Source organism: Empidonax traillii, unplaced genomic scaffold (genome assembly GCF_003031625.1).
Source record: "Empidonax traillii isolate 1590-97213 ecotype Southwest subspecies unplaced genomic scaffold, ASM303162v1 scaffold576:size640842, whole genome shotgun sequence".
In the NCBI taxonomy this organism is placed as follows: Eukaryota; Metazoa; Chordata; class Aves; order Passeriformes; family Tyrannidae; genus Empidonax; species Empidonax traillii.
Genome location: NW_020955769.1, coordinates 312,224 through 338,503, shown reverse-complemented (window position 1 = coordinate 338,503; position 26,280 = coordinate 312,224). Strand labels below are relative to the sequence as shown.

Below are 26,280 nucleotides of genomic sequence, written 5' to 3'. Positions count from 1 at the left end.
AGTTATCCTGTCATACTAAGCTCTATTGTATTGCCTGCAAAGTACTACTATATCACCAGCAGTTCAGTGCAAACTTGATTATTGGTATTTCGATAGCCAAACTCTAGTAGGTCTAACTCAATTTCAGACTCTCTAGCATCATCTAATTTATAATATCCAGTTCTCAAAGCTATGATGTGTTATTACCACGGGTAATGCTACTGTCTATTTGTCTTGGCTTCCCTACATGGAGTTTATTTATATTTACTGCAAGTCACTGAGTACACTCAATTGGTTGCTATTTTAACAAGATCTCTGGAGAACCCCTCAACGATGATGCATGTTAAGGAAAAAGCCAGAAAGCAATTTACTACCAAGCAGATACCAAGATGAGTGGGCAAGAGTCCAGAAGTGAAAAACCTAAAACATGGAAAGGGTTTGTTAACATGTGCTTGTGCCACACTTAGAACACATAATGAGGACAAGATAAGAGTGGAAGGTGTTATCTCACTGGAGTCAGTTGCAAGGTTCTGTTGACATCAGAGAAGTGATCAGTTTGTCCCTCTCATTACTTGGTTAGTTAGATATATTTCTAGCATTGCAATTGCAGTGTATATTTTCCTAAAAATGCCTCATGAAATATTTATAAAGTATAACTTCGTCCCAACTTCTCATCTGTGTTTTTTTTTCAGCAGAAGGCATATTCCAATTTGTCTAGGAAAGAAATACTGAGTAGTTGAATACTTCCGTATGTGCTTTCCAAAGACAAATTCTCCTCAGTGTTTTATGTTGCTAAGTATAATCTTGATGTGGTTTTAAATGCTAAATGTAGGTGGTATTTTGAGACGTATGATTTTCTCTGTTTCCAGGTGGGCCATGCACAGGTACAGCTCATGCCTCGTTAACCACACCAACCAAAAGATCTTGCGACTCAGGTATGTGTTTTGTGGTGATCAAGGGCTTAGGTTTTGCATGACATTTAGCTGTGTGGTTGTAGTAACCATACCTGGCAAATGCCAAGTGAAAATAAGTATTGTTGCTTTGCTGACAGAAACATATATATCTAAGGATTACTACGGCAGATAGTTCATCTGAGAACTAATTGTAATGTTTTACTCTGGTTTTCATTGCAGGGTAATTTAAAAGCTTGCTATGGTGCTATAGATACAGTAAACTGAGAGTACTTGTAATTAACAAAAAGGCATGTAACTTCTCTGTTTGGAGTGTCAAATGGTAATGGTAGAAGCTTCTTAGAGTAAGGCGGATGAAGCTGAGACATATTGAAAAATATCCATTAAATGTTTGGCTAACTTTGCTCTGTAGTTCTCTTATTTTCAGTATGTGCTGATGTTTGGTCTCTGTTTCTATGTTATTCATTTAGTGTGTTTTGCGAGAAAGAAATGAGATGACCTTAATTTGCTGCCACAACTATCATCTTCACTCAACTAAACCTCATGATTTTATATTACCTCAATTTCCCATAATGTTTTTTACATTATTTGCTCCGTAATCTACACATTTTCTTTATAGCTCCTTACACTAATAAAAACCTGTTACCAGGAGTTACAATTTTCTTCTTCAGATCTTGAATTTTCAGCAAACTTTTATTTTTAAAATAAATTACCATGTTTTTGTGGGAATTGATAAGAAAACATTGGGTACATAATATTACCCAGAAATACTGTGACATCTTCAGGCATAAGCAACATACCATGAAGGCAAACGTTCGTCATGGTTTAACCACAAGTCCAAAACATAGCCCCATATTAGCTACTGTGAAGAAAATTAACTCTGTCTCAGCCAAACCCAGCACATACTTTCACCCTACATTCAGTTCAGTTTAGGGTCCCTTCCTAGGAAGCTATTTAAGTGATGGAAGCAATATTTGTCAACACATTGCATATAAGCCTGCTTTCTCTAAGTATTCTACATTTCTTCTGCTTGGAAGAGCTCTGAAGGAAGAATGTTGTGTTGGATTTCATCTGTATAATTTTGTTCCCCCTTCAAAGCATAGTTTTTGCCTAAAGTTTCTTCAATCAGCATTTGAGACAGAAAATTAGAGATTTGACCTACTTATGAGTTCCTATCAGGAGGATATTAAGGAAGACACAAACCTTTCATATTTTATTAGTGTGAATGTAATAGTTGAAGAAAGATCAAAACAATAAATCTGCTAAGATACAGGAAAAATTCTCTTACAGAACGAAGTTTTTACCTAATGCACTTGTCAACCTGCATGCTGTAGGAGCTGTTCTGATAAAAAATAGTGTTCTGACACCAAATAGTGGGTTTTTTCTTCCTGTTCTCCAGAATCATCACTGTGGTAAAAAGTATTTCTATTCCAGTGTGCCCACAGGACAAGGATTATAATGAAAGGAATGAATAAAGCCTTGCAATCATTAGTTTGGATGATGCCTCAAAGGTTTTTGAGAGCCAGCAGTCTGAAGATTTTGTAGGAAAAAAAATGGGACTGTGTGGCCTAGTGTATAGCCTCTTATGTATTTTGATTTGTTTCCTAATGGTTAGGTAATGTGATGATTGATGGCAGATACTGTGAGGCTTACTCTAGTCTGCAGGGCATCCAGATCCCATTTATATCAGGTGCCCATGTTGTGGAAGTGCAGTACCAAGTGGCATATTACTCTTGTTTTTCTGCTGTACAACTTTAATGATGATTTACTACACAAATCTGAACAGCCACATTTTAAAACATTTTCATGCAGCTTAAAGAAACATAGAAAAAAAAAATCGATGGAACTGTGTGAGTATGCTCAGTTAATTTTTAATTGTGCGGTAGAAAAGGTGGTAGAAACAGGCAGATAAAATGCAGTAATGATACAATCAATTCATACATTATATCCATAAAGTCAGTGAGATTTTAAGTACTTTATTTCTCAGTAGCAGTTCATGAGAAGCGTGCATCTGTAATTCTTTGTATAGTTATATGTGTAGATAGCTCAGATTTTATGAGAGTATCTGTCGTAGATTGTTGTGGTAGTGTTTCTATTGTACAAGATGAGTGTCTGTCTCTTTGCTCTATGTGTTTTCTGGTTTAAAATTTGGGTCTAGAAGATGGAAATAATTCTTTCACTGCTTGGGTAAAGCGGCTAAGGAGGCCTGTGGTCCTTTTTGAAGTTTCAAGTTTATTGATGTTCTTATATTCTTGCTTGTAGCAGTGCCAAGAATCTAAATGCTTTGAGGCTGAACCTGTGCAATCTAGAGGACAGCCTTTTAGGAGTTACAGGAAGGTCAGGTCATGGAAATAAAAGTACACAGATTTTCAGCCAGAGCCAAAAACCACGAAATCATTAAACTGATATGATCTTTTTTTTTTTTTTTTAATCAATCTCTGTGTTGAGTAAGGACAAAAGGACCTCATACACCACTAAATAGATTTGGTTTTTTTAATTGCTCTGAAGTGTTAAGCTCCCGAGCTAAAATAAACAAAACATTATTGAAGGGGGCTTTACAGTGTTAAACCAACTTTGAGGTATGTTTTCATTGGTGTTCCAGGGGACTATTAAGGTGTTACTTAGTGTTTGACTTCTGGAGGGCATTGTGTTAGAAATCCAACCTTCTTGGAGCCCTTTCAACGCCAGGAAAGTGATGATAGAACAGCCTTCAAGCAGCATAATAAATCACCCAGCCCTAGCAATAATAGTGCCCATTAGGGACGCTCTTCCCCCCCAACTCCTCTCAGTTTCCAGCTGTACTAATAGAACAGCACATCAAGCAAGGCTGTAAATAAAAGTTACAACCTAATAGGTGGGTGTTGAAGTGGAACGGACAGGAGCTGAGGCATGGAGGCCTTATTACTGCTCATCAGCAATTATAAACAGGATAAAGTGTCTGGGACTTGCACTGATGCTGCAAGAGCTAATAGAGGCTGGGAGATGACACTGTACCACGATCAGGTGATATATGTTGATGGTTTTTTACTACCTCATCTTATTGCCTATTTCTGTGACATGCTGTATTATGTGTTCTGTGCTTCTGTATCTGTCTAGGTGGACAGATTGGTTTCCACTCCTACTGGTTATCTAAGAGCCATCTCAAAGTGTTTCAATTATTATAGATTAAAATCCTCCTAGTGGTAAAGATGATAATAGTCATACCCGTAAACAAAATTAAGGACTTGCTCTAATTGTATGATGTATTTTCACTATCACCTTCTTCTACTTTAAAAAGTTACCCTTATTCATTAAAAATAGTGGGTATGGTTCACCTGAACTTTCTTTTACACTGATTGCATCCTATGCATTTTAGACTGAATGGTTTACAACCAGTTTGATTGGAGAATCCAGAATGATGAGTTTGGGGCCAATATATCAAAAAGTTTGTTAAAAGTCAGCTCTAGCTATGATGATCCTTTCTTCTGAGTTTTTAAAACTTCAGCAGTTCCTTGGAAGGTTTATAAAAGCTTGTTAGCACACAATAATTGGTAATTTTTTTTAAAAAAGTCTTTCTTGATTTTTATTTATCACTGTCTAGCACATTTCTGTGCTAGACATCTAAATCATCTCTTTACTAAACTGTAGTGAAAAAAATGCCTTGAAATTCAGCCTGTACTTGCTTTGATCTAAAGAGAAGTTTTGCAGGCATCTTCGTAGTTCGTACATTAATCACTCATGCTGTTTACTTCTGAAGATATTTTTTTTTCTGAGTACTGGAAAAAATACAGCATTTGAAAATGAAAAGGTGTGCAGCAGCATGACAGCAAGTCAAAACACTGACTCCTATCTTTGTCTATTCAGTACAGCCAGGATAAAATAGATTATTTTTCTATCTTGTGGTATAAGGACAGGAATACTTAATCTGCTTGTGTTAAAGTACACTAAACAGATGAATGGAAACTTTTCATAGTATGTCTTTGAAATTAACTTTCATACTTACCGGTTTCCAAGTGTACTTTTTCGTTGCATTGTCCATAAAGTGAGAAAGCTACATAATTGAAGTGGCCCAAGGGACAAAAAAATGTAGTGTGGCTGTGAATGCCTTCTTTCATGTGCTGTACCGATGAATTACAGGTACTTACAGACAATGCTTGGAAGGTGTTTATAAAATCTTAATATTTACTCTGCATCAAGCAGGAGGCTGGTCTAGGTGACCCCCAGAAATCCCTTCCAACCTAATTTTTTCAGTGACACTAGCAGAAAATAAATACGATCTGAGTGATTAAAGGTATTTAGTCTAACTCGATGAGACCTGAGGCCAGCAGGCTTTAAGAGTACAGGCCAGCATTTAGTGAGTCGAAGAGAAGAGCAGGAGAGAGGCTCCTGGTGGGAGAGTTGGGTTGGTCAATGCAAAGCAAAGGAAGGGGAGAACAGTCTGTGCAGCAGGGTTCTCCCTGGCCATGAGTGTGGTAAGTGACCTGTGCTTTCGTAAATGAGACTCTACTGTCCTGAAAAAATGCTGCCCCCAACACTTTCTCGCCACATTTCTTCTGTGGTCTGATGGCTGCTTTTCAGTCTAGTTGAGGAAATTGTTGCCAAATGCAAAATTGTACATTTTCAATATAAATGTATAAAATTCAGGTATTACTCTCTTTTTACTAAAGTCTTAGGGAATCATGACAAAGGATTTGTCCTCAAATTCATTGAAAGAGTAAATATTTTAACCTTTATGCATATTTTGCTTAAAATGAAGCAACTTTACCTTGAATATTTTTTAGTAGTTTCATGCCATGTTTAGTTTTCAAAACTATCAGGTTCTCAGTGATCAGTTAAGTGACCCTTGATGGTAGTTACTGTCAAAGAATATACATATATTCAGCAGCCCTGAATTCCTTGTTTCATGGCCACAGACTGCTGGAATAGCTTTAAATAAACCACATCTCCATTAATTTGAAGGGCAAAGAAATCAGGGTTACATGTCTTGCTTTTCCCACCTACAGCCTGTTGGAACAGAACTGGGGGAGCTTAGGGTTTGCTTTAATTTTGATAGGGTTTGTCCAATAACAAGACAGTATGGAGAATGTCACAAAGAATAGTTGAGACCATTAAGTTTAAAAACCTGATTCCTGTCAGGCTGAAGAATTGAACTGATTTTACCTCAGCAGTCAGCACCCTGATTTCATCTGTACAGATCAGGCAGCTTCATTACTGTTATGATTTAGCAAATGAGACTCAGATTTTTACAAGTTTAAATTTGGTATTTTATTGCACAGGAGAATTTTTTTAAATAAGTTCAGCATTAAATAACTGGCCTGAAATATATTTGAAACAAATAGCCACTTATATTTACTTCTAAAGTTTGGTTGTTTTGGGTTTTTTTACTACTTTAAAATACATGTAGTCCGCAGGGAGCTAATCCATGATCCTATTCTTGCTGTACTTTTTGGTATGAGGGCAGAGCCCCAAAGATTTCATCTGACTTTTGGTGCAGGTCTTTATTCTGACTAGTTACTTCAGTGAGCATCAGACAGCTTCTAAGAACAACTTTTCGGTAGTTTCATTTAGATTCTAATTTTCATAAGTGCCTTAAAACTATATGAAGGTAATTTTAGAGTCTCTTGGAAGTATTCTTTAGTCTGTTGAGCGTACACAGGGGAAAGTGTACCTTCCTGCAAAGTGAGGAACTTGTTTGAATGACAGTTGAGTGAACAAAGAAGTTACTTCTTTTCCCTGTTCCTGTTCCAAATCGTTTTGTTTAACATAAACTTCAGGGAATAACTAATGAGGCCAACCTCTTGGGGCAAAAGAGCGTTGAAAAAGAGCTGGATGTAACACACAAGTCAGTGCAAGTACTGTTGCATCCTCCCATTTTTGCTGGTCTGCTCTACCTCTCCCTTTCTGTAGACCTGGTCTTTGGTTCAGGTGAATGTGGAAGCTTCCCAAACACATCTTTTCCAAGTAGTAAGAACTGCTCGCTAAAAAATCCAGTGTAGACAGCAATCAGGTGTACAGGAATTGTCTTCTATGCCAGGGCTTGTTGTTTTTTCCCCCCACAAAAATTGCTAGAAAAAGTAACATAAAATATAAGCTGATTTTTAAGCTTTATTTAAAATAACAGAATCAAAACCAAGTGTACTTTGAAGATAGATTAGCTGTACATTTCAGAACCTACTCACAATGCATTCAGCAATATTTTTATCAAAATGCAAGAGCTCTTAGGTTTTTTTTCCTTGACATTAATCATTTACAGTCCTTGGAACTGTGGTCTCTCATTGCAAGGTTCCTGTTGCTAATGGCATCACTGAGGTTTTGCAGTTAAAGACAAATCAGTTTTTTGCAAGATAAATATTGAAAATATGTATTTTTTTCACTGCTAGCAGGCAAGGGTTCTTTACAATTCCTCTTCTGAATTTCTGTCTTAGCCTTGGAAAACCCTCATTACACCAGTGGGGGGAAGGGTCTACTATGGAAAATTCAGTGTATGAAAGAAAAATAACAGAGCAAGTATTTTCTATATAGAACTGGTTTTAGGCTATTAGTTTGAAGAATTACCTTCCTGAATACTGTATACCATCTGATTGATGAGGACATAGCTGGAATATACCACTAGGATTTGGAAGCAGAGCAGCACAGCTTATTTATGCACTCTGGAGCTGACTAGCAAATATGCAATATTTATAGCATTATCTGTTCTCGTTAATCCAATATTAGAGAATTTCACAAAGCGTGAGAGGGCTCTCATTAAAGTCAGCAAAACCAAAACTATAATATTGCTGAATGCCTTTGAATTTCCCATTTTATCAGAACCAGTGTGAGCTTATTTGTATGTATTTCTATATACATATTCATATATGTAAATATTCACATAGTACTACGTAGTCTTCAGGTGCTGTGGAATGGCCAGGATGTTTATGATTTGCCTTCATAACTTTTCATCATGTATATTCCCATGTTACAGCTTTTTCTTCCTTCTTGTGTCCATTCTCCCATTTAGCTATCTGCATGTGTGCATTATCCCTTCACTTAATAATCCTATTCTGATTATTCGAGCCACTTAGGATGTCATTTGTTCTTCAGCTTTAGCTGTCACCAGAATCTACCTTTGTCCCTCTCCTAACCCTAACCCTAACCCTGTGCTGCTAAAATACATAATTTCATAATGAGAAAAGAAGTTCAAATTGACACCTGCCAAATATTTTTTTGAAAACCATTGAGTCGAGTGCTTTGGCCTTTTTTCCTCTTCTGTCTCTTTTTCCTCTTCTGGACTTTTCAAGGGTCATTCTTGGTAATAATATGGATATCTGAAGGGCTTGAGATGTTGTTTGTCAGCTATTAAAAAATGACAGCAGAACCTAAACCTGCTTCCCTTAACATCCTTAGAATAGTACCAAGCTTCTACCCTGCATCAGTTGGTCTCAGTAATTGAGACAACAGGAATTCAGTCTCATGCCTGCACACACCAGCAGCCCTGTCTGTGTATGATTTTGCTGTCAGCAGCTGTTCTTAAACATGTTCTTCAGGTGTTTCCCCTTGGACCATGAGATGAACAGCAGGCCAGGTGCTCTGCAGGACTGCCCAACCTGTTCTCTCTTCACAAGCTCATGTGTTGTTGTGGGCTCTTTTGCCCATTGGTGTAAATCAGGAAAAGAACCCATTCAACTAGTTATTTAAACAAACAAAATCCTTCTTTAGGGTCAGCAGCAATAGAAGTGGCTGTTGCCTTAGGAAATGTGTTAATTAATTGAAATGCCCTCAGTTAATCCCTCAAAGGAACTGCACGGTACAGGAGCTGAATACATTTAAATATGGGCTTGTTTGAATCAGTTTGGTATGTGAGTAAAAAGGGTCAAGAAATATTATTTCAATTAACTAAAGATATGCTGACATTCAGAGAGTATGGGGGGAGTAATGCAAAAACTTAAACCATAAAACAGGTATAGTATAAGATCCTAACCATGAGATGAAAACCAGTTAGCTTTTTGCTTAATGTAACAATTATGAATTTTATTGACAAAAAAGGATAATAGGCATTTTCACACTTTTTCTAATTATACCTTAGCTAAAATGCATGCGGGAACCTATGTAGTTCACTATTTGTCATACAGTTTCCAACATGCACATATTAGTCTCTTCTGTTTCATTAGAGATGGTAATTGGTAGCCTCATTAGGTAACACTGCAGTATAGTATACTTCCTTTTTGACAGATGATAATACTGACAATACAAGCTTAGAGGAAAACTAAAACTGTGAAAGATAGGAAGGAATTAGTATCTAATTTTTTTATTTTATTTTCCAATCCATGAATCTCAGAATTACAGAAAGGCTAAGAGTGGTAGTGACCTCTGGAGACTGATCCAACCCCCTTGCTCAGAGCAGAATCTCTTAGAGCAGGCTGGGGGCTGTGTCCAGTCAGTTCTGGAGTACCTTTGAGAATGGAGCCTCCACAAACCCACCTGGGCAACCTGTGCCAGTGTCGGATCTCCACTACAGTAAAAAAAAGGTTTTCTTATGTGCTGGTGGGATGTTACCAAAACTATATGTATGGTTATGCTCCCACACTTCCCTGTTTTCTTGAAATCATACGCCAGCATTAATACTCATTCACTCACATATATGCATAAATATATCTATATATATCTATATATCTCCTCTCTCCTAGAAACACGTGCCATGTGTGCCAGTTCTCATTTTAGAGAAATGAAGCCATGCTGGTGTTGAGCTCAGAAATATGGCTTACACTCAAAGCAATACATGCTAAGTCCCTCTTTAATCTTTTTTTTTTTCCTTTTCTGTTTTTTATTGTTCATTAAATAAAATCCAACACTTCAAGTCATTGTCTGTAACAGAAGGTGAATTTTTTTCTGTTTGAAGCGCATCAGTAGTGTTTTGCACTGGAACATTTTGCAGCAGTTCTTTCAATGATGTATCTTAAACAGCTAGGCTAAAAGTTGGGGGGGGGGTGTTATTGGTTGTTTTTGCTCATTAGAGCTGGAAACAGCTACTGTTGCATGGTTGTGGTGATGGATGAGAAATAATAACTTACGTAATGCAACTTGTGGGGGTTATTTATAGTCTCCAGTGTGATTTCATGGAGAGCCTCCTGAGGCAAAGCAGCGAGTGATGGGATGTGAGTTCTGTTGAGACTATTCCTATGTGGTCTCTCTATTCCACATTGTTTGGGGACATTGAGTTTTAGTGAAGTTGCTTTTAAACTCTGTGGAGGGGAAATAATTAGTTGTTGAAATGGTGATGCTAAGGGCACTACGATGATACTAGAAAAGATTGTGTAGTTAAATATTACCAAAGGGTTTATGTAAGACTTTTTGAGGCATTTGACTGGAGTGTTTTAAGAAAAACTTAGGTGAATTCACAAAAGAAATAAATTTCTTAGGAGCGTGTGTGCTTCGGAAAAGGAGCACAGCTTTGAGATGCAGTCATGATTGTGTGAGATGTTCATTTCTATGTAAATATCAGAGTTTCAGAATAACTTCTTCTACAACACTATACAGCAACAAGGGGGGACTGAGGTGGTCACAGTTGTCAAACTTGGCTTATAAGGTGTTAATCTTGAATGTCTGTCTTTTTTAAGAGTCAACAAGCAAATGGATTTTAGTGCAACTATGTTAATTTTAGGATCATATGAAGTAGAGGAGGTGATTTTAAATGATGATTTTGGTAAATGTGATAGGAAAGATTTGTAAATTTCCTCTAGATGAAATTTCTATTGCATAGTCAACATGCCAGGAAATTAAGTAATCCCTCCTCTAAGAATGGAATAATGAAGGGGGGAAAAATCAATAGAAATTGGCAACAAGCTGTTGCTCAAACAGTAGTTAGTCCCTGTTACATAGTTATTGTCTGTGACCATGTAAGTTTCTTTAGGGACAGAGATTTTAACAGCTCAAGCTTCTTTTAAAATAGTTTCAGAGGAGATGGCAGTAATGTTTGAGGCTTCATTAAATATTGCTCTTTCTCGTGTTTGCACAGACAGCTGAGATCATAAATGCCAGTCTGTCAGTGTGATGGGTTCTTTATGAAAAGAAAAAAAACCTGAGTGCCTCAAAAGCTGTCATGAAACCAGAGATTAAACATATTCATCTTCTTGAAGCAAGCAGCAGCAGAGGAGGGATCCTCTTTCTCTCACTATTTTCCAATCTCTTCCATCCTTCCTCCTTCCATGTTACATTTTCTCAGCCCAAGTCTCTCTTGGGCCTAGAGCATCTCACCCTCCCCCAAAAATGCCATGAAAGAGAGTGGAATTCAGCTCAGGCACCATTTATTTGAAAAATTTTGAGGGGAGAACGTGAGTAATGAAGATGAGAACAGTGAGGAACAAATATGAGTTTCTGTCCGTGACACAAGAGTTTTAAGAATACTGCTTGTTGATTCCAGACAAGCCTCCAGTTTGTCTTCCTCAGCCGAATTACTTTGTTCTCTAATTTCAAATGGGTGCTTTAATGAGCCACCACAATTAGATGCATCTCCATCATCAGATATCAATTAGAAGAATCCTTATTTTTTAACTCTGAATTAAAATTGCAGTGAGTGTCAGTGGCAGTTACTCTGCTGAGCAGTTTCTTTGTGAAATTTGGGGATCTCTCATCTTTATTGTTTTTCTTCATTTTTACAGAAGTTTTATGATTTTTGACATCTGTGGGTAAAAGGAGAGCATTCTTTTTTTCTCTCAGACTGGGTGTTTGTTGGTTTAGGTGTAATGCTAAAATGCAGATTAGGTGTGGAAAATGTTTCTTGAAAGGCAGAAGCAATTCTTGTTGCTCCAACCATCCTTCTGAGGAGAGCCACTGTCAGTCACTAGCTCAGAGAATTCTCTTCTCTGGAGCCATTTTTGATTGTTTGAAGGTTCACACTGTGAATTTACTTCTTGATTTACTCTTGATCCAGGGAAGTTGCAGCACTTCAGCCTGTTCATAGAAGTTTTTTTCTGCTGCAGTCCAGGTAGTAAGGCTGTATATGGCAATTTCCTTTTGCTGTCAGATCTCTGAACTTTACTGTTGCAAGACTCCAGGTGCTGGAAGGTGTGTGTTGTGTATTGCTTGTTTCAGTATGGTGGAATGCAATGTGATCTGGAAGAAATGCTCACAAGACTGAACCTAAAAGTTCCAAATTTCTGATCTGTGCTTTCTCCTCGCTCATTGTACTTGCTCATGAGAAGATGTAAGGACCTGTGCTGTTAATCTTGTTTGTAATGAGAATGAGCTGGGGCTCATGTGTTCAAGGCATGGTGCAGTCCAGGAGAGTCAGGCTAAGTTTACCTCAGTGTTAAAAGTGTTTTGATTTCTGGCAGAAAGATATGCATTTTAAAAAATGAGATAGCTACATTTTCATTTCTGTGATATTAACCAACTTGTGCTAATTTTCAGTTAGCCATTACCAATTAACAGGAAGAATATAATTAAATATTTTAATTTATAGGACTACTAGCCTGTCTTGGGGTAGCTATTTTTCTCATTAAGGCACATGGTTTTATTAACTGATTAGACACTAGTTGACTCATACCGTGAATCCTTTATTTGGATTTTATTATAAGCAGACCACTGTGGTTTCCATCGGCTTAATTCAGAATGCCAGATTTGCTTCTGAGAACTACCAGAATGGTGTATGTTTCCAGAAGCAAAGATGTGTGGGAGGTAACTGTTCCAAAAGCAGTGTATCTGTTTCTCTGAGTCATGAATAAACTACAGAACATGTAGTTTGCCATCTTTGGCAACAAGGTGGGCTGGAACATGTTTTTACTGAACACTAGAGTCAGCCAGGTTACAGTACACAAGCTGCCTTTTGAAGGGAGCATCCTTCACTCAAGGCCAGCCTGGTCTTCTAGGCGCTCTGGAAACAAGTGTCTGTGTGATAGGACTGTTGGCCTTGGAGCATGAGTCAGGATCTCTGTTCAGAGTGTCAGGCAGTCTGTTCAGAGGATCTTTCCCTCCGATCATCTTCTGCAGTGATTTAAGGCAGGACTAGTTGTTCTATAACTGTATTAATTTATTATGCACTACTTTCTTTTCCTTGTCAAGGCTCCTGCACAGCCAAGTATGCAAAGGTGGAGTATGTTATGTACTGAATGTCAGTTTAGCCTAATACTTGTATTTTGTGAGGTGTAAGTTTTAATCTATGCCACTTCTCAGAAAGGCATCTGTCTTGAGGCACATATCAGATAAAATCATTGCAGCTTAATAAAAACTTATCACCTGTATCCTGTGCAGAAAGCAGTTCAGTCTACTATGAAATGTGAGATAGAGAGACTTTGTACTTACTGTGAAGCCAGGCACATTTTCAGCATATCTTGAGAGCAATATGACAGAAATAAAGTAGGCTTCAGTGAGGCAGGTTGTGTATTTGTAATGGGTGTAACATTGGAGTCCAGCAGTTGGAAAAACACTGTGACACAAGGGCTGAAACACAGGTAGGCAATGTGGCTTAGTCTATATTGCATGTGAGGATCCAGGGAAAGTTAAGAGAGCATACCCGAGGGAGAAGCTGGCAGGTATTTGTAGTCTTGCTTCCTTAAGATGTTTGCTCAAGGAAAGTCATGATGTTGAGAAGCAGTGGATCAGGGAAGTTAGGTGACATAACAAGGATATGGACAGTTACCTTTTCCCGGCTAATCCAGGACAGCTACACAAAGTAGACATAAGCAATGGAATCATAACATAATGGTACGAACATGTTCAATAGATTACCATCCTGCCAAAAAGATGTAGTTACCCTGTTATTTGTTGGATTAATGTCCTTTTAAAGTGGATTTAAATGAACTAATTTTTTTTCCTTGATCACCATCATGCTCTAGAATGCTGACCGACTGCAGTAATGGCTTTCAGCAGCTCCTTGCAGCACTACAGAAAATGATATAATTTTGAGTACAGTTGGGATTAAATTTGTTTACAGTTTCTATTACAAAGAAACACAGCACTGATTCTACTGTGCACAGATTTGGGGCAGGAAAGTGTCTTACGAAGCCTGTCCTGACTTGGATTGCAGAGCAGCAGATCCACTGAAATCTTCTGCCTTTGATATGCCGCCAAAAAAAAGGCTTGTGTTCCAGTCAGTAATATACATTTCATGTGCTACTCTAGAACCCTGGTCAAGATACTCTTCATCATTAAAAAAAAAAGGAATTGCACTACCTGAAGTAAACCTGTCCTGAACCTCTAACTTCTTAAGGCTTTCCGCACACAATTTTCTTATAAGCTGGAATTTATAAAGTTATTAATGCAAATAGTATTCGAATTCTTTAAAAACAGCTGAATGTTTGGAATTTATAGGATGTATGTAGAGATTGTGCTTATTTTGTTTGGGCTTATATTGTTGGTGTTTACTAATTTACATTTAAATTGTTAGCCATGTGGAAAGAGAGGGAAGCACGGTATGGTGCTTTCATGTACCGCCTTCAGTCATAAGAGTTATAACTTACATGCTGTGCCTTAAAAATCTCCCTTCTGCCCATGGAGGAAATAGGTTGAGCCTGTGTTCAGTTGTTTTTCATCAGCAGCCTCCTTCAGTTAGTTTGTGTGGGGAGAACGAAGAAGGCACGCGGGAGAAACTAAACGAGATGACAGATGAAGCCTGCAATTGTTTAGGATGGTATATGCTGTACATGTATATCTATATGACCCAGCCTTGGCTGGAAGGAAGCTAATCACTTCATTTTATATTTGGTATTGACAGCAGGAGGGGTTCTTATAGGGAACAAAGATAATTTGTCCTTCACTTGATGCTCACTTTTGTTGTTGAGAAAATGTGTGTATGCAATAGAATGGGAAGTATCACACTGCTTGGTGGTGACCCCAACTGAAAGCAATATACCTTCAGTCTGCCCAAAGGGATGCCTCAGCAAGGAAGTTCTAATATTTTTCCTAAAATATTTGTTGTGAATACAACAGATTCACAGTCGGAGAGTGAGGCTTCTCCTGTGAAACGGCCACGGCTACTGGATGACAGTAATGACAGGCCTGAAGAAACCAGTCGATCCAAACAGAAGAGTAGACGTCGATGCTTCCAGTGCCAAACAAAACTGGAACTAGTACAGCAGGAACTGGGATCATGTCGCTGTGGTGAGTACTGTTTGTCAGTAGTGTCTGGCTTTCTAATGCAACCATGCTCAGATCCATATCAGAGGTGGAAATACAGAGAACACTTGCATTTTTTTATCTTTCAAAGATAATTTAAAGAGATCCTGTAGCTTCCACTGGTAGCAAAAAGTTATAATTAGTTCCTGTCTAATTTCCCCTTTAAAATTTTGGCCTTGATGTACTGGCTTGTCTCAAGAGATCTCAGATGTTAATGATTTGAGCTTCAGAAGTCCCTGTAAGGCAGGAGAGCATCATACCCTCTTGACAGGAGAAGAAACACAAAGTACATCAGGAAATATAAAAAGATCAGAAAATTTTTAAAGGGTGTAAAGGAACATGGGTCAGTATCTGCATTCTGCATTATTATTAAAAACCTTAAACCAAAAGAACTGACAATATTTTAATTCTCATAGTTAGTTCTTGGTGGGGGAAAACTTACTGCTCATGATACACTTAAAATCATCTAACTTGGCTTTACCAAAGTTGATGACGCTGTTCAGGTAATTGAATTGAGGATGATATTCCCATGCAGAAATCTAATTTGCGGTTTCATAAAAAATGCAAATAGTCTTTCTGAAACAATAATTAATGTGACTAAATTCCAGAGATGTTCTCTGCTTCATGGAGCAGTTGTGTTCATGACTGGTTTAAATGTGCTCATTAGACCCGATGATGATGCACGTGGTAGTTTTACCTGCTAATTATTTTTTCATATAATCATATATTGAAAGCTTGCATTGTGCGCTCTGACAGTGCTTGTATCGATACATTTGGAGAAGTTTGTTTTAGTTACTCCAATGTGTCTCAGCAGGGGGATAATATCCAAAGGATTTGCATAGACAGTAGGTGCAGTTAACATTGCTTCTGTGAAGTATAGAATATTGTGTTAAAAACATTTTCTGGATAGAAGGCATGTCCCCCTGAGCACCAGTGTGGAGAGGAAGGGCTGGGTGAGCTAGTTACAATTGAATACCCAATACCAAATGAAGAGAAGCAATAGAAAGCTGCAAAGATTTCATGTAATCCTTTGTTCTCTTCTTCAGCATCTCTTTGTCTTCAGCCTGTAGAGATTACTGTTGTGTTGTGATCTTTTGGACATGAGATAGGCCTTGTTTCAGATACTGGAGCAGTGCCCAGCATCCATTATCTGTGAAAATACCAAACATGAAATCAAAAGCTTGTAATGTTGAAATTCTTGTTATGGAAATCGTGTCAGGATACTTTGAAGTATTTGATAACAGTTTTATCAAACTGAAGAGATTCAGAGCTATCAGTGACACAGTTTGGTATGACTCTTCCTGCTCAGCAGAGGCAGGAGTTTCTGCTCTTGGTCTGCTCCTGTCATGTTCAGAATGACTGAGGCTGCTCACAGGTACCTGACTGAAATAGAAGTATCCTCCCTGTTATTGGGAGCAAGACAGTAAAAAGGTTTGGGGAGTATTGGAGAAAAGATTACTTAGCCATTATACTATATCATTAATCTTTCTGAATTCTGCAATATTGGAGTTATGTTAGAGCAATGAAGTTGAAAGCAACTCTTAAGAAGTCCTTCTATTGATCAGTAATGTTTTTAAAATTAGAAAATAAGACCTGCCTTTTTTTTTTTTTTTTCTTGTAAACTGGATTATAGGTATATCTGGTCAGTTCCTCTCAGGTTTTCCTGAAGTGGTTCCATAATTCAACACTGTTGCAATATAAATGTTGTAGGAATTATTCTTTAAATTGTTTCTACTGGATATATATAGCTTTATGGAAATATTTCTGTTAAAGTTCATGAAATGTCTTAATAAAACATATGTCTGAATATGAAAAAAAATTCTGGGTCCGTCAGCAATAAGTGACAAAATGAAAATCTGCATTTGTATATTACATCCTATATGGTTTAAAGTTTGTATTACAAACATTTCCACCCATTTAATGAGAGAAGTAGAAGGCGGGAGACTATTTCCATGTTCACAACAGAGCTGAAAAAACTAGAGATCTTTGGTTTATCTGCAGTTATTATGTTTCATTAACAGTCTATGCAGTAAGTGTGTGTTATCTGTAATGAAATGCTCTCATGTGATGTGAATGTAGGCATACACTGTGCTACTTACTTTTAATAGTCTTATTAATAAGAAGCAAACAAAACCCTGCCACTGAGCAACACAGGTCATCTCAGCTTCACATCACCTGGCTGTTGATATCAGCACCTGGCTGTTGTCATTTTTAAAGATGCTGCCTTAGAAACCGTTCTCAGCAACTTGCTCTGCTGTCTGTAAAATGAGATTGCTTTAGGTCATGAGTGACAAGCCAGATCAAAAACCCTGGGGAGGAGATGGGAAATGGAACAATAAATATGTTAAATTCTCATTCGTTTAAAATATTTCCTAGATCCATATATGATCGGGTTATCCTTTTTTTGTCAAAACATGAAGCACAGGTATTGATGCGTGTTCAACTGGAGGTGGTGAGATATAATCAAGTGGTGTAAAATGAGCACATGCATTCTTCAAAAGTAATGGTCAAGGTAGAACATTGTTTGATTTGCACTTTGAACCGCTGCTGTTAAATTATTTTCATCTTAATCCTTAACTGAAGCAATGGGAAAAAAATGTGGGGAAAAAACTCTCAACTTCAAACATTAAAAGAAATTCTGATTGTCAGGATTAATAAAAAGGCAGACGTCATCTTCAGAATGGCAAATATATGTGTTTGCTTGGATTTAAAGAAAAAAGATTTAGCACATATAAATACTCCAAAGCTGTATCTGAAAAACTGTTGTTAAAATCCAAACTAATACCACAGAACAGCAATTTTCCTGTTTGCTGTTACACATCTTCTTGTCCTAATGGTAAAAGTGCTGGAAGTCATCTCCTTTTTTGATGATTTGTCCTAGTAACTCTTCCCATGAGATTTTTAGTGAGACATAGTAGAAAGTAAACTATGTACATACTGGACAGTGTTTTAATGTAGACATACTTGCAAATTTTGATCCAAATAACTGGGACACAGCTTTTTTGAAAAGCAGAGAGAGTGGGCTACTGCTTTACACCAATTCACAGATTTTTGAGAGACTGTTATATTGGCTTTACTGTCTCCTGTAAGACCTGTCCAGAGAGAGGTGATGCTGCTGAGCTCGTTCCCTTGACACTACATGGAATTTTAGACAGATTTGACAGAGCTGCAGGGCTCTGCTGTGAAGAAAAGCAATTCACTACTGAGAAGGGAGTTCCAGCAATTCAAACACAACATTTTTCAGATGTAGAAAGATTTGTTTGTTTTCATACATGCAGACTCTCAAGATCTTTTTTCATTCTTCTTCCGCTCTGTTCAAGTTATTAACTGCTGACAAGAAATTCACGTCTCATAAATAATGCTTAAGAGCCATTGCTATATAAATTGAATGTGTTATGAATTGTGATGGGCCTTTTTGTAGCATACTATGCCTGGAGCAGGAAGAACAGAGGATGTCATTTTCATTAATTTCTAATGAGGTGCCAATTAAAGCTAAGGAAGGAACTCAGAAGGGAAGAGTCACAGAGCTCCCCTGAATCCTGTACCCTGGGGCTGTCAAACGAGTGTGCAGCCAAGCCTCCTCTGAAAGTTCCATTAAATTACAAACTCATCCAGAGCACACACAGACAAATTCAGCTTCCCTTTGATCTTCAAAAGAGCAATTTGTAAGACGAGTTCTGAGCCTTTTCACACAGCAAACTGGGAGAAGTGATAGGAATTGTTAATTGCTGATGCACTTTGCAAGGTTCAGTGAGAAAGAGAAATTTTTAAATTAATTCTCATTTTGTGCCTCTGACTGGATAACCTTTATATCAACACGACTAGCACAAAATCAGCTTCCTGTGAAACGTTTCTAGGTGACAGTACAGTAGGCACGTTCTCCAGACAGTAACGTTCTCTAGTTTGGGGTGGATGGACCTTTCAGTAGTTCAGTGTGTTATGACAGATAATGATTGTTTTGAAATAATGTGTTTGTTTAATATTAGATGTAGGAGGCAGTTTAATCATCAAAGAATTGCAGGAATTGTATTCTTCAAGTTACACTCCGTTACAGCATTTCTATAAGCAGTCCAAAATCAATTGCCTGTGATCCTTGATCTGAAAATTAAATTGTTGTCTCGTTGGTGTGATAACTGGGTAGTTACCACAGACTTGCTTCAAAACTAGGGGCAGGGAATTTGTGAGTGAAAATAGCTATATAACACAGTTCTGGAAATGTATTTTGGAAAAACGCAGGTTGATTATTTGCAAATTGCACTATAAATTTCTAGGCCTGGTCTTAATTACTTGACCAGATGTATATTGTTATTAAATAAAGTTGAGTACAGTTTTAAAAGACACTGAGCTCTATAAACTTTTAATCCAGAGAGATTATTTGCACAGAAATCATAGCTTAATTTTACGGCAGAGTCTTAGTATTTTACAGTGCAAAGTGGTTCTGGTACCACTTATTTTGTAAAGCCAACACACAGAAGTCTGCAGTGGTTTTTTTTGTTAGAATTGCATGGGAGATACAAAGATATTCTAGGTGATCAGTAAAGGAATTTAACATCTGTCATATTAGATGCACATCTAGTCAGCAATCAAAGAAAAATTAATACAGTGTACCAGCTCTGCAGCAAAATCGTTTACTGTTTGTAGGCCAGTCCTAATGGGCACATCTGTGCTTCAGGTTCCACCTGTCCAGAACTACTTGGCAGTCAGTGGGGTGGTCAGAAAAATGGGCCTTCCAGTAGTAGTGGTGCCATTGAGAGAGTTTGCCCTTTTGTTTGTGTCCTTCCGGGATAGGAATCTTGGGTTTTTTGTGTTCTTTGGCCAGAGTAGATGCTTAATAGAATGCGAAGATGCTGAAACCTTCCAGTTTGATCACATTTAAAAAACAATCGCTCAGTTCTGGTTCATTCTGATCAAACAATTGTTAGCCGTATTTCTTGCCTGTGTGGAAGTGAAATATTTTCTTGGAGTTTTCCTGGCATAGGTTGTGTTGTAACAAGTTACAATTTCCAAGAATTCAGATTGACTTAAAAGTTGTGTATTCACTGCTGCTCTTTGGGGGGGACCCTGCAGTGAGTACTAACCTCAGGCATGGGTGAAAGCAAAGTGTGGTATTTTGCAACTTTAATTTGATGTTGGCAAGTACTGATGTTTGCCTGTTTTTTGATTTGAAGGGATGCTTGCTGACAAGTGGCCTCCAGAGCAGTAAGATTTTGAGCCAGGAAACAAGAGTCTAAGTTAGCTGGTTAGCCAGAGTGCTGCCTCTGGATACATGGAATTAAGAGTGTAGCCCATTGTTGGGGCCCACCACAGACTGCTCCTTAATAAGACTATAAATTTCCTTCCTAGTTACTGTGCATATTTTCCCTGTTTTCAGTTTAGTTCTGTATAAATCTGAATAACCTGTTGAAATTCTTTTCCTAATGTTATTGTTGCTTTACTTCTGTTTTGGTCTTCTCCTAAGCAGAGAATAAGAGGCAGAAAAGAACAGACTCCCGTCAAGCACTGAACATTTCTGTTAGCCAGCAGAAATTAAATGGTTCCACACAGCAGGAACTGTACCTGTTTTACAGATAACTGGCAGCGAGTCTCACTGTGATTCAGTTATCAAAAAAGTGGAAGAAAAACAGCTGTAGATTCCTAAATTGCGTAATAGAGCTCCTGGTTCATAAACACAGGAGATGAGGCACTTGTTTGGATAGTGCCAAAATAAATTTGGAATGATTTGATTTACTCAGTTAATTAGAAATAATCTTCAGAAAGACAGGAAGAAAGAAACAAACTTGAGTAGATAAGTTGCTACATCTTTGTACAAAGTCATCCAACATATGTTGTTGGACTAATGTCTCTCTTAAAACTTGGTAAAGTAGTAAATCGTGGTTCCATTTCCATGGAATCTATTTCTGTCAAGGAGAATTTGTAATGGTGCTGGTAAATTCTAGATGGATAAGGTTTATCTGCTATAAACCAAAATGGCTTCAGGGCGTTATTATGTGTAACAGATGTACTTCCATTGATTAAAATGAAATACACACACTGCTTCTGGAGATTATGAGTCAACCAGTTCAGTAAGAAGTATTGAAAGAAAAACAAATCTTATTAGTAAGTGGTTACATACTACAGTTCTGGCCAGCCTTACTGTTAGCCCTTAAGATGTACCATATTCAGCTCTTCTGTTGTCTGTTCTCCTAAGAGACTTGCTCCCAGAATAGTGCTTTTGCTTCAGCCATATCAGTAATGGCTAGCATCTTAGCTTATGTTGCTGCAAGTATTAAAAAAAACCCCACCACAACACAAAACCTATTGAAGTTTGAATTTGAACTCCAAGGGTTTTTTTGTTTTCCTTTATTTTAAGAAGATGTTGTTCCAAAACTTTTAATTTAAAGTAATGGGGAATAGGAGCTGTTAACTAATGTTGTTCTTTCTGAGTAATATGTATTCTGAAAATACTGGCAATTATACAGTTAAAAGGAGCTGACTAGTTGGTGCATCATGGGTTCCAAGGGTAGGACCCAGAAAAGTACTTTAGCATCTACATTTTAGAAAAGCTGTCCAGGGCTTTAAAAGTGTAAATGGAGTTCATGCTCAGCTTATAATTAGGAATCATGAAATATCTTTTGAAGAGACTGCAAGTATATTCCCCCACCTTGTTCAATTAACGTGAATTTCTTACAGCATGTGGTTATTTTTATTTCTTTCACTTTCTTGCTACCTTGGCAGTGTTGATTTAGTAATGTATACTGAGCCTATTACCTTCCTGTAGTCCCAGTCAGTAATTTAAATGGGTCAGTCAGTCTCTTAAATCCCCAGGTTCTCCTTCAATAAACAAGTTAGCATGTTTCTTTTAGAACCAAAACAAAACAAAAAGCAGTTTTATTTTGACACTACTGATGTGATATCACCTTCAGTATATAACCTTTGGGGGGGGGTTGCATGGAAACCACAGTGTGAGGTAAAAACCAAGCATTTTGTTGGTGGTGCCATATTACGTCTCTTCTTTCCTACCTACCTGTACTGTGGTTACAGAAGAACAAACTGTATGCATAAAGATGATACAGTTTTAAATTGCCTTGTATGCACAAGTGACACATGGCCTAGTGAATTTGAACATAAAAATCTATCTGGGACTACCTTATTTCTAATTCCATCTCTTTCAGCACCTTTATTTGCTCAGTCTTTGAGTCATTTTTTTCTTATCAGAAAAATGAAGATAATAGTCATCTATCTGCCAGATGTTAAAGGAAACGTTTCTGAAAGTTAAAGTGCTCTACCTTTTCTAATCAAAGTTCTTTCTTTACAGTGTTCTTATTTATCCAGAGTCTCATAGGCATTTGTTACAGCTTCATTAGGACTGTGCACACAGAAAGCTTCTGCTGGTCAGCCAGAGGCTGCAGCAGTCTGGTCTCAAAAGGAAAGATATGTCCCCCTCAAAGTAAATCAAAGGCATTTGTCTATTTGTTAACAAATAGCTATGCGCTGAAGTGCTGATTTTACTGGTGTGCTTGATGTTTCAGGTAGTCACGGAAGGCCTGAAAATATGTCATAATAATCTGACCAATCCTGAAGGAACATTACCAGCTAGGTCAACTGACCATGAAGTAAGGTTTGGTAGGGAGGAATGATGCCCAGTGAATTTTGTTGGTGAAAAGTCTAAATTGTTCATGGGAAGAAGTGGGGAAAGAACATAACAATTGCTGCATAAGAACTGGGAAGAGAAAAAGGATATTGAAAGGAATTGTCAAAATTTGTTTGAAAAGTCAGGATTCTTTCCAGGAATTAGAGTATTTTTCCCCTACAAAATAAATAAATATTAGCTAAAGGAAAATACACATAATTGAGGTATAAGAAGGTAGATACTGAGATTTGAGACTACCTTGTTCTCTTAGCTTGCTGTGGATGTTCTAAGGAAATTGGATGGATGATCTAAGGAAATCACATAAAGATCAGTGTGCATCTCTTTTCACAAAAGGAAAAAGAATAATATTAGTCTGTGTCAGGGCCTTTTAATACTAAATATATCTGGCTTTGGAGGAAAGTTTCAAGGGCTGAAAAACTGTATTTATGGATACTGTAATCACTGAGGAGTACTCAGTAAGTTTTTTAAAGTAATGTGTTTATTTGATTGTATCTTACATGTACTGAAATGAAAATGATTTACTTAGAGAGGTGTTCACAGCTGTCAAACAGTCCTGAGTGGCTGAAAGTTTTGCAAGTATATGCACAACTGGTGTATGGGGGGTCCTGCCATATTCTGAACAAGCAGGAGCAGGAAATGTTATATGAAGTCCACACCGGAAAACAAAAAAAAAGGATGATTGGAAGTGTACATTGCTCTAAGCATTTGTTTTTCTTTATGTTATAAATAGAGCTTCTGAATGGAGCTATATTTTCCTGTGGTTAGAAGAAGAATTTCTCTTGACATAGATTGCAAGATGCTACAATAGAAGACTCACATGGAGCTGAACGTGTAATCTAAGAGACCCTGCACATAAGGTGTAAATAGGGAATGAAGACATAAAATACCTGTTATTTAGGTTTAAAAGAAACAGGGCTGCTTCTCTCCAGTGATTTGGCCAGCAAGCTTAGCTGTTGTCAGACTGGAGATCAATATGGTGCAACCTCTAAAAAGCTACCGAAACCCAAGGTATAAATAATACAGCTCAGGAAATATACTGAAAGTCAAACCTGGAATCATATTCAGCATGTGATGAAGTCAAAATACATGCAGGATCCAGAATTGTTAGAATTAATGCAATGTACAAGTACTGTATGTTAGTATAGACCCTTTCATTATTCATTCCAGTTCTTTACTAGAGGCCTTGCATTTTCATTGGGCTAAACATAATTATACACATACATTATTGAATCACTCAGTATTGCTTGCTGTTTTAATTAAGTTACTGGGTACACTTCAGCTTTTAATTAAATCCTCAGCTTCTAGGAGAAGTGCATTAGCTGAGGTGGGCTTAATGTAGAGAATTCTAGAAGTATTAATGCTCATGTAGCTCTTTCGAAAGTGTTAAACACTCCACATGTCACTGCACTGATGTTGTGGTAACTGCCATCCACCCTCCCTTTCTCAGGACATGTTGTTTTAAGATTTCACGCTTCCCAAATCTAAATAAGCTATGCAGGAAGAAAATGTTTATGTGCTGGTGTAGTCTATGGAAAATACAGTACTACTAGCATTTATTACAGTGTTACCTATTAGCGTGTTTTACCTCTGCTTTATTACCTGCCTACTCCTGTACACTAGGAGGCCTTTTTGGCATAATTCTGCTTTTTTACTGTGTATTCTGTTCTTTGGATTCTTTCTTCTATATCCTGCAGGATATAACCTTCTGAAACTAGGAATGATAAGGAGATGTGTTATTATTTCAGTGTGTTCCTGATCCTTTAAATGTAGCAATGAGTGTTCCTATTATAAATGTAGCAGTGATACTAATTCTGCTTTAATGCATCATTGCAAGATCACACAAAAGTTTGAAAGTTTCTTTTCAAAAAATGAAACTCTTTTCACCTACCTAAAGTCCACACTTTTAATTTTGACCCTAGCTTTTTCTGTCCCTCAAGTTAGTCATTGGTGTTCACTGTTTGGCACTTCTATTGATGCTGTAAGTCGTTGGGAGCAATTTCTTTAAAAATTCTCTTGTTAAATTAACACTAACTGGTTTTGGTGTTTTTCTCTGTTTTTTTCCTCTCTTTATGCTTCAAAAATTGCACAGGTCTTTTGGTGAAAAATGTTTCTTTCAGTTACATTTACAGATTACGACAAATTAAAATGCTAATTTCTGGCAAGTTGTATCCATTACCGTAGAGGAACCAGGATCAGAGCCCAGTTCTATAGACGCTTCACAAAGGCAGTAACCCAGCATTTGTTCTTAGCTGGTGAGTCAGCTTGTGGTGTCACAAGTACTGCTTGTGCCCGACTGCTGTGGATTGCAACTCAGACGAGAAATTGAGGACAGTGTATAAGATGGGAAGGGAAGCCTACAGATGAAATGTGTAGGTCAGTGACTGCTGAGGTATAAAGCAGTTCAGGAGTGAGTATTGACTGCGTGATGTATCCGTGGGAGTAATCAACCTAAGTTGCTCTGTTAGTCTTTCCCCAATGGATATTGACCTTAACTCACAAGTCTGTAGTGGGGTGAAGAAGTTGTGATGTAGAAGTATTTACTCATATGTGCATGAGTTCCGTACACCAAGAAAAATATTTGGTCCAAATCAAAAGTTTCAACCACCTATTTTTTTCTAGTACATGACAGAACTGAGATACAGTCCTGACTGAGACCCGCAGTATTCAGTCAGACCTGACCCACAGCAAACATTTTCTAATGGCAGCTTACTGTACTTACTAGATTCTTTGAAATTCAGAAATAATCTGAAAACCTCAGTTCTGTTCCTGAACAAGCTCTCTAATGCTGTGGAGTTAGTATCTCCTAGAACAAAAGTAGGACTTGAGTCTAGTCAAGAGTACCATATCTTAATTTTTCCCACTCTAAATACACTGTCTTTAAAGAAACAGGAGGAAATTTTGAGTTCTTATTCTTAGTTCCAAAGTCAAGGAAGAGAGTAGTGTCTTATGTAGAACTTCCCTAAGAATTTTTGATTCAAAAACAACCCCCTAAAAAACAGCATGTCCTCAAGTGATATAAATTCTCTGTTCAAAATTTGTGTCACATTTAATATAAGAAAAAACAGTTTGACAGCTTTCTGAGCAAGTAGTAAGATAAATAGGAAAGTATATTTGAAATTAGCACAAACTGGGATAACACGTAGTGTGTTTGCAGAGTCTCCACAGTGCAAAACTGCATCTCTTGTGTGCTCCCTAAAGCAGCTTCCCAGGCTTATGATCTTAAAGAAAATAGACAGAAGACACTTCGAAACACAGGTTATACGTGACTAAACTTGGAAATACGGTCTTTTCCTTGCAGTCTAGGAATTTTTGCAGAATCTTCAACCATACCTGTCCAGTGGCTGTTACAGTATTAAGATGTGTCCTCTCTCTTTTATATACAATGTCTTCTATTCATTTCTTGGGCAGGTTTTTTTTCACAAATAGCTTTTTTTTTCTCTAATGGAAATGCATGTGTATTGCTTTATCCTCTTTGTGGCAGACCAAAAAAAATAGAGGAAGAAGGGGGGAAAAAAATGTTCGTTTCCTTCTTTACTCCTGAGCATAAACGCAGTAGTAGAAATACAAAATGAATCTGTAGCATCTCATAAGCACCCTGAGTCTCAGACATAAAATTTTATGTAGCATCAGAGATACCACAGAGCTGCGTGCTTCCACCGTGAAACCTGAGATTATCGCTGACTGAACAGCAGG

At 37.6% G+C, this 26,280-nt stretch overlaps 1 protein-coding gene across 3 annotated transcripts in view; it reads left to right on the top strand.

Moving 5' to 3' along the window:
• ZFAND3 (zinc finger AN1-type containing 3) overlaps positions 1 to 26,280 on the top strand; it is a 141,322-nt gene that overhangs the window by 103,724 nt on the left and 11,318 nt on the right. For 2 of the 3 annotated variants that reach the window (XM_027898065.1, XM_027898067.1), the window contains 2 exons: positions 849 to 914; positions 14,772 to 14,942. In XM_027898065.1, coding sequence (XP_027753866.1) covers positions 849 to 914; positions 14,772 to 14,942 — 237 coding nt within the window. The remainder of the gene's footprint in view (positions 1 to 848; positions 915 to 14,771; positions 14,943 to 26,280) is intronic. The other variant, XM_027898066.1, reaches the window with a different exon arrangement.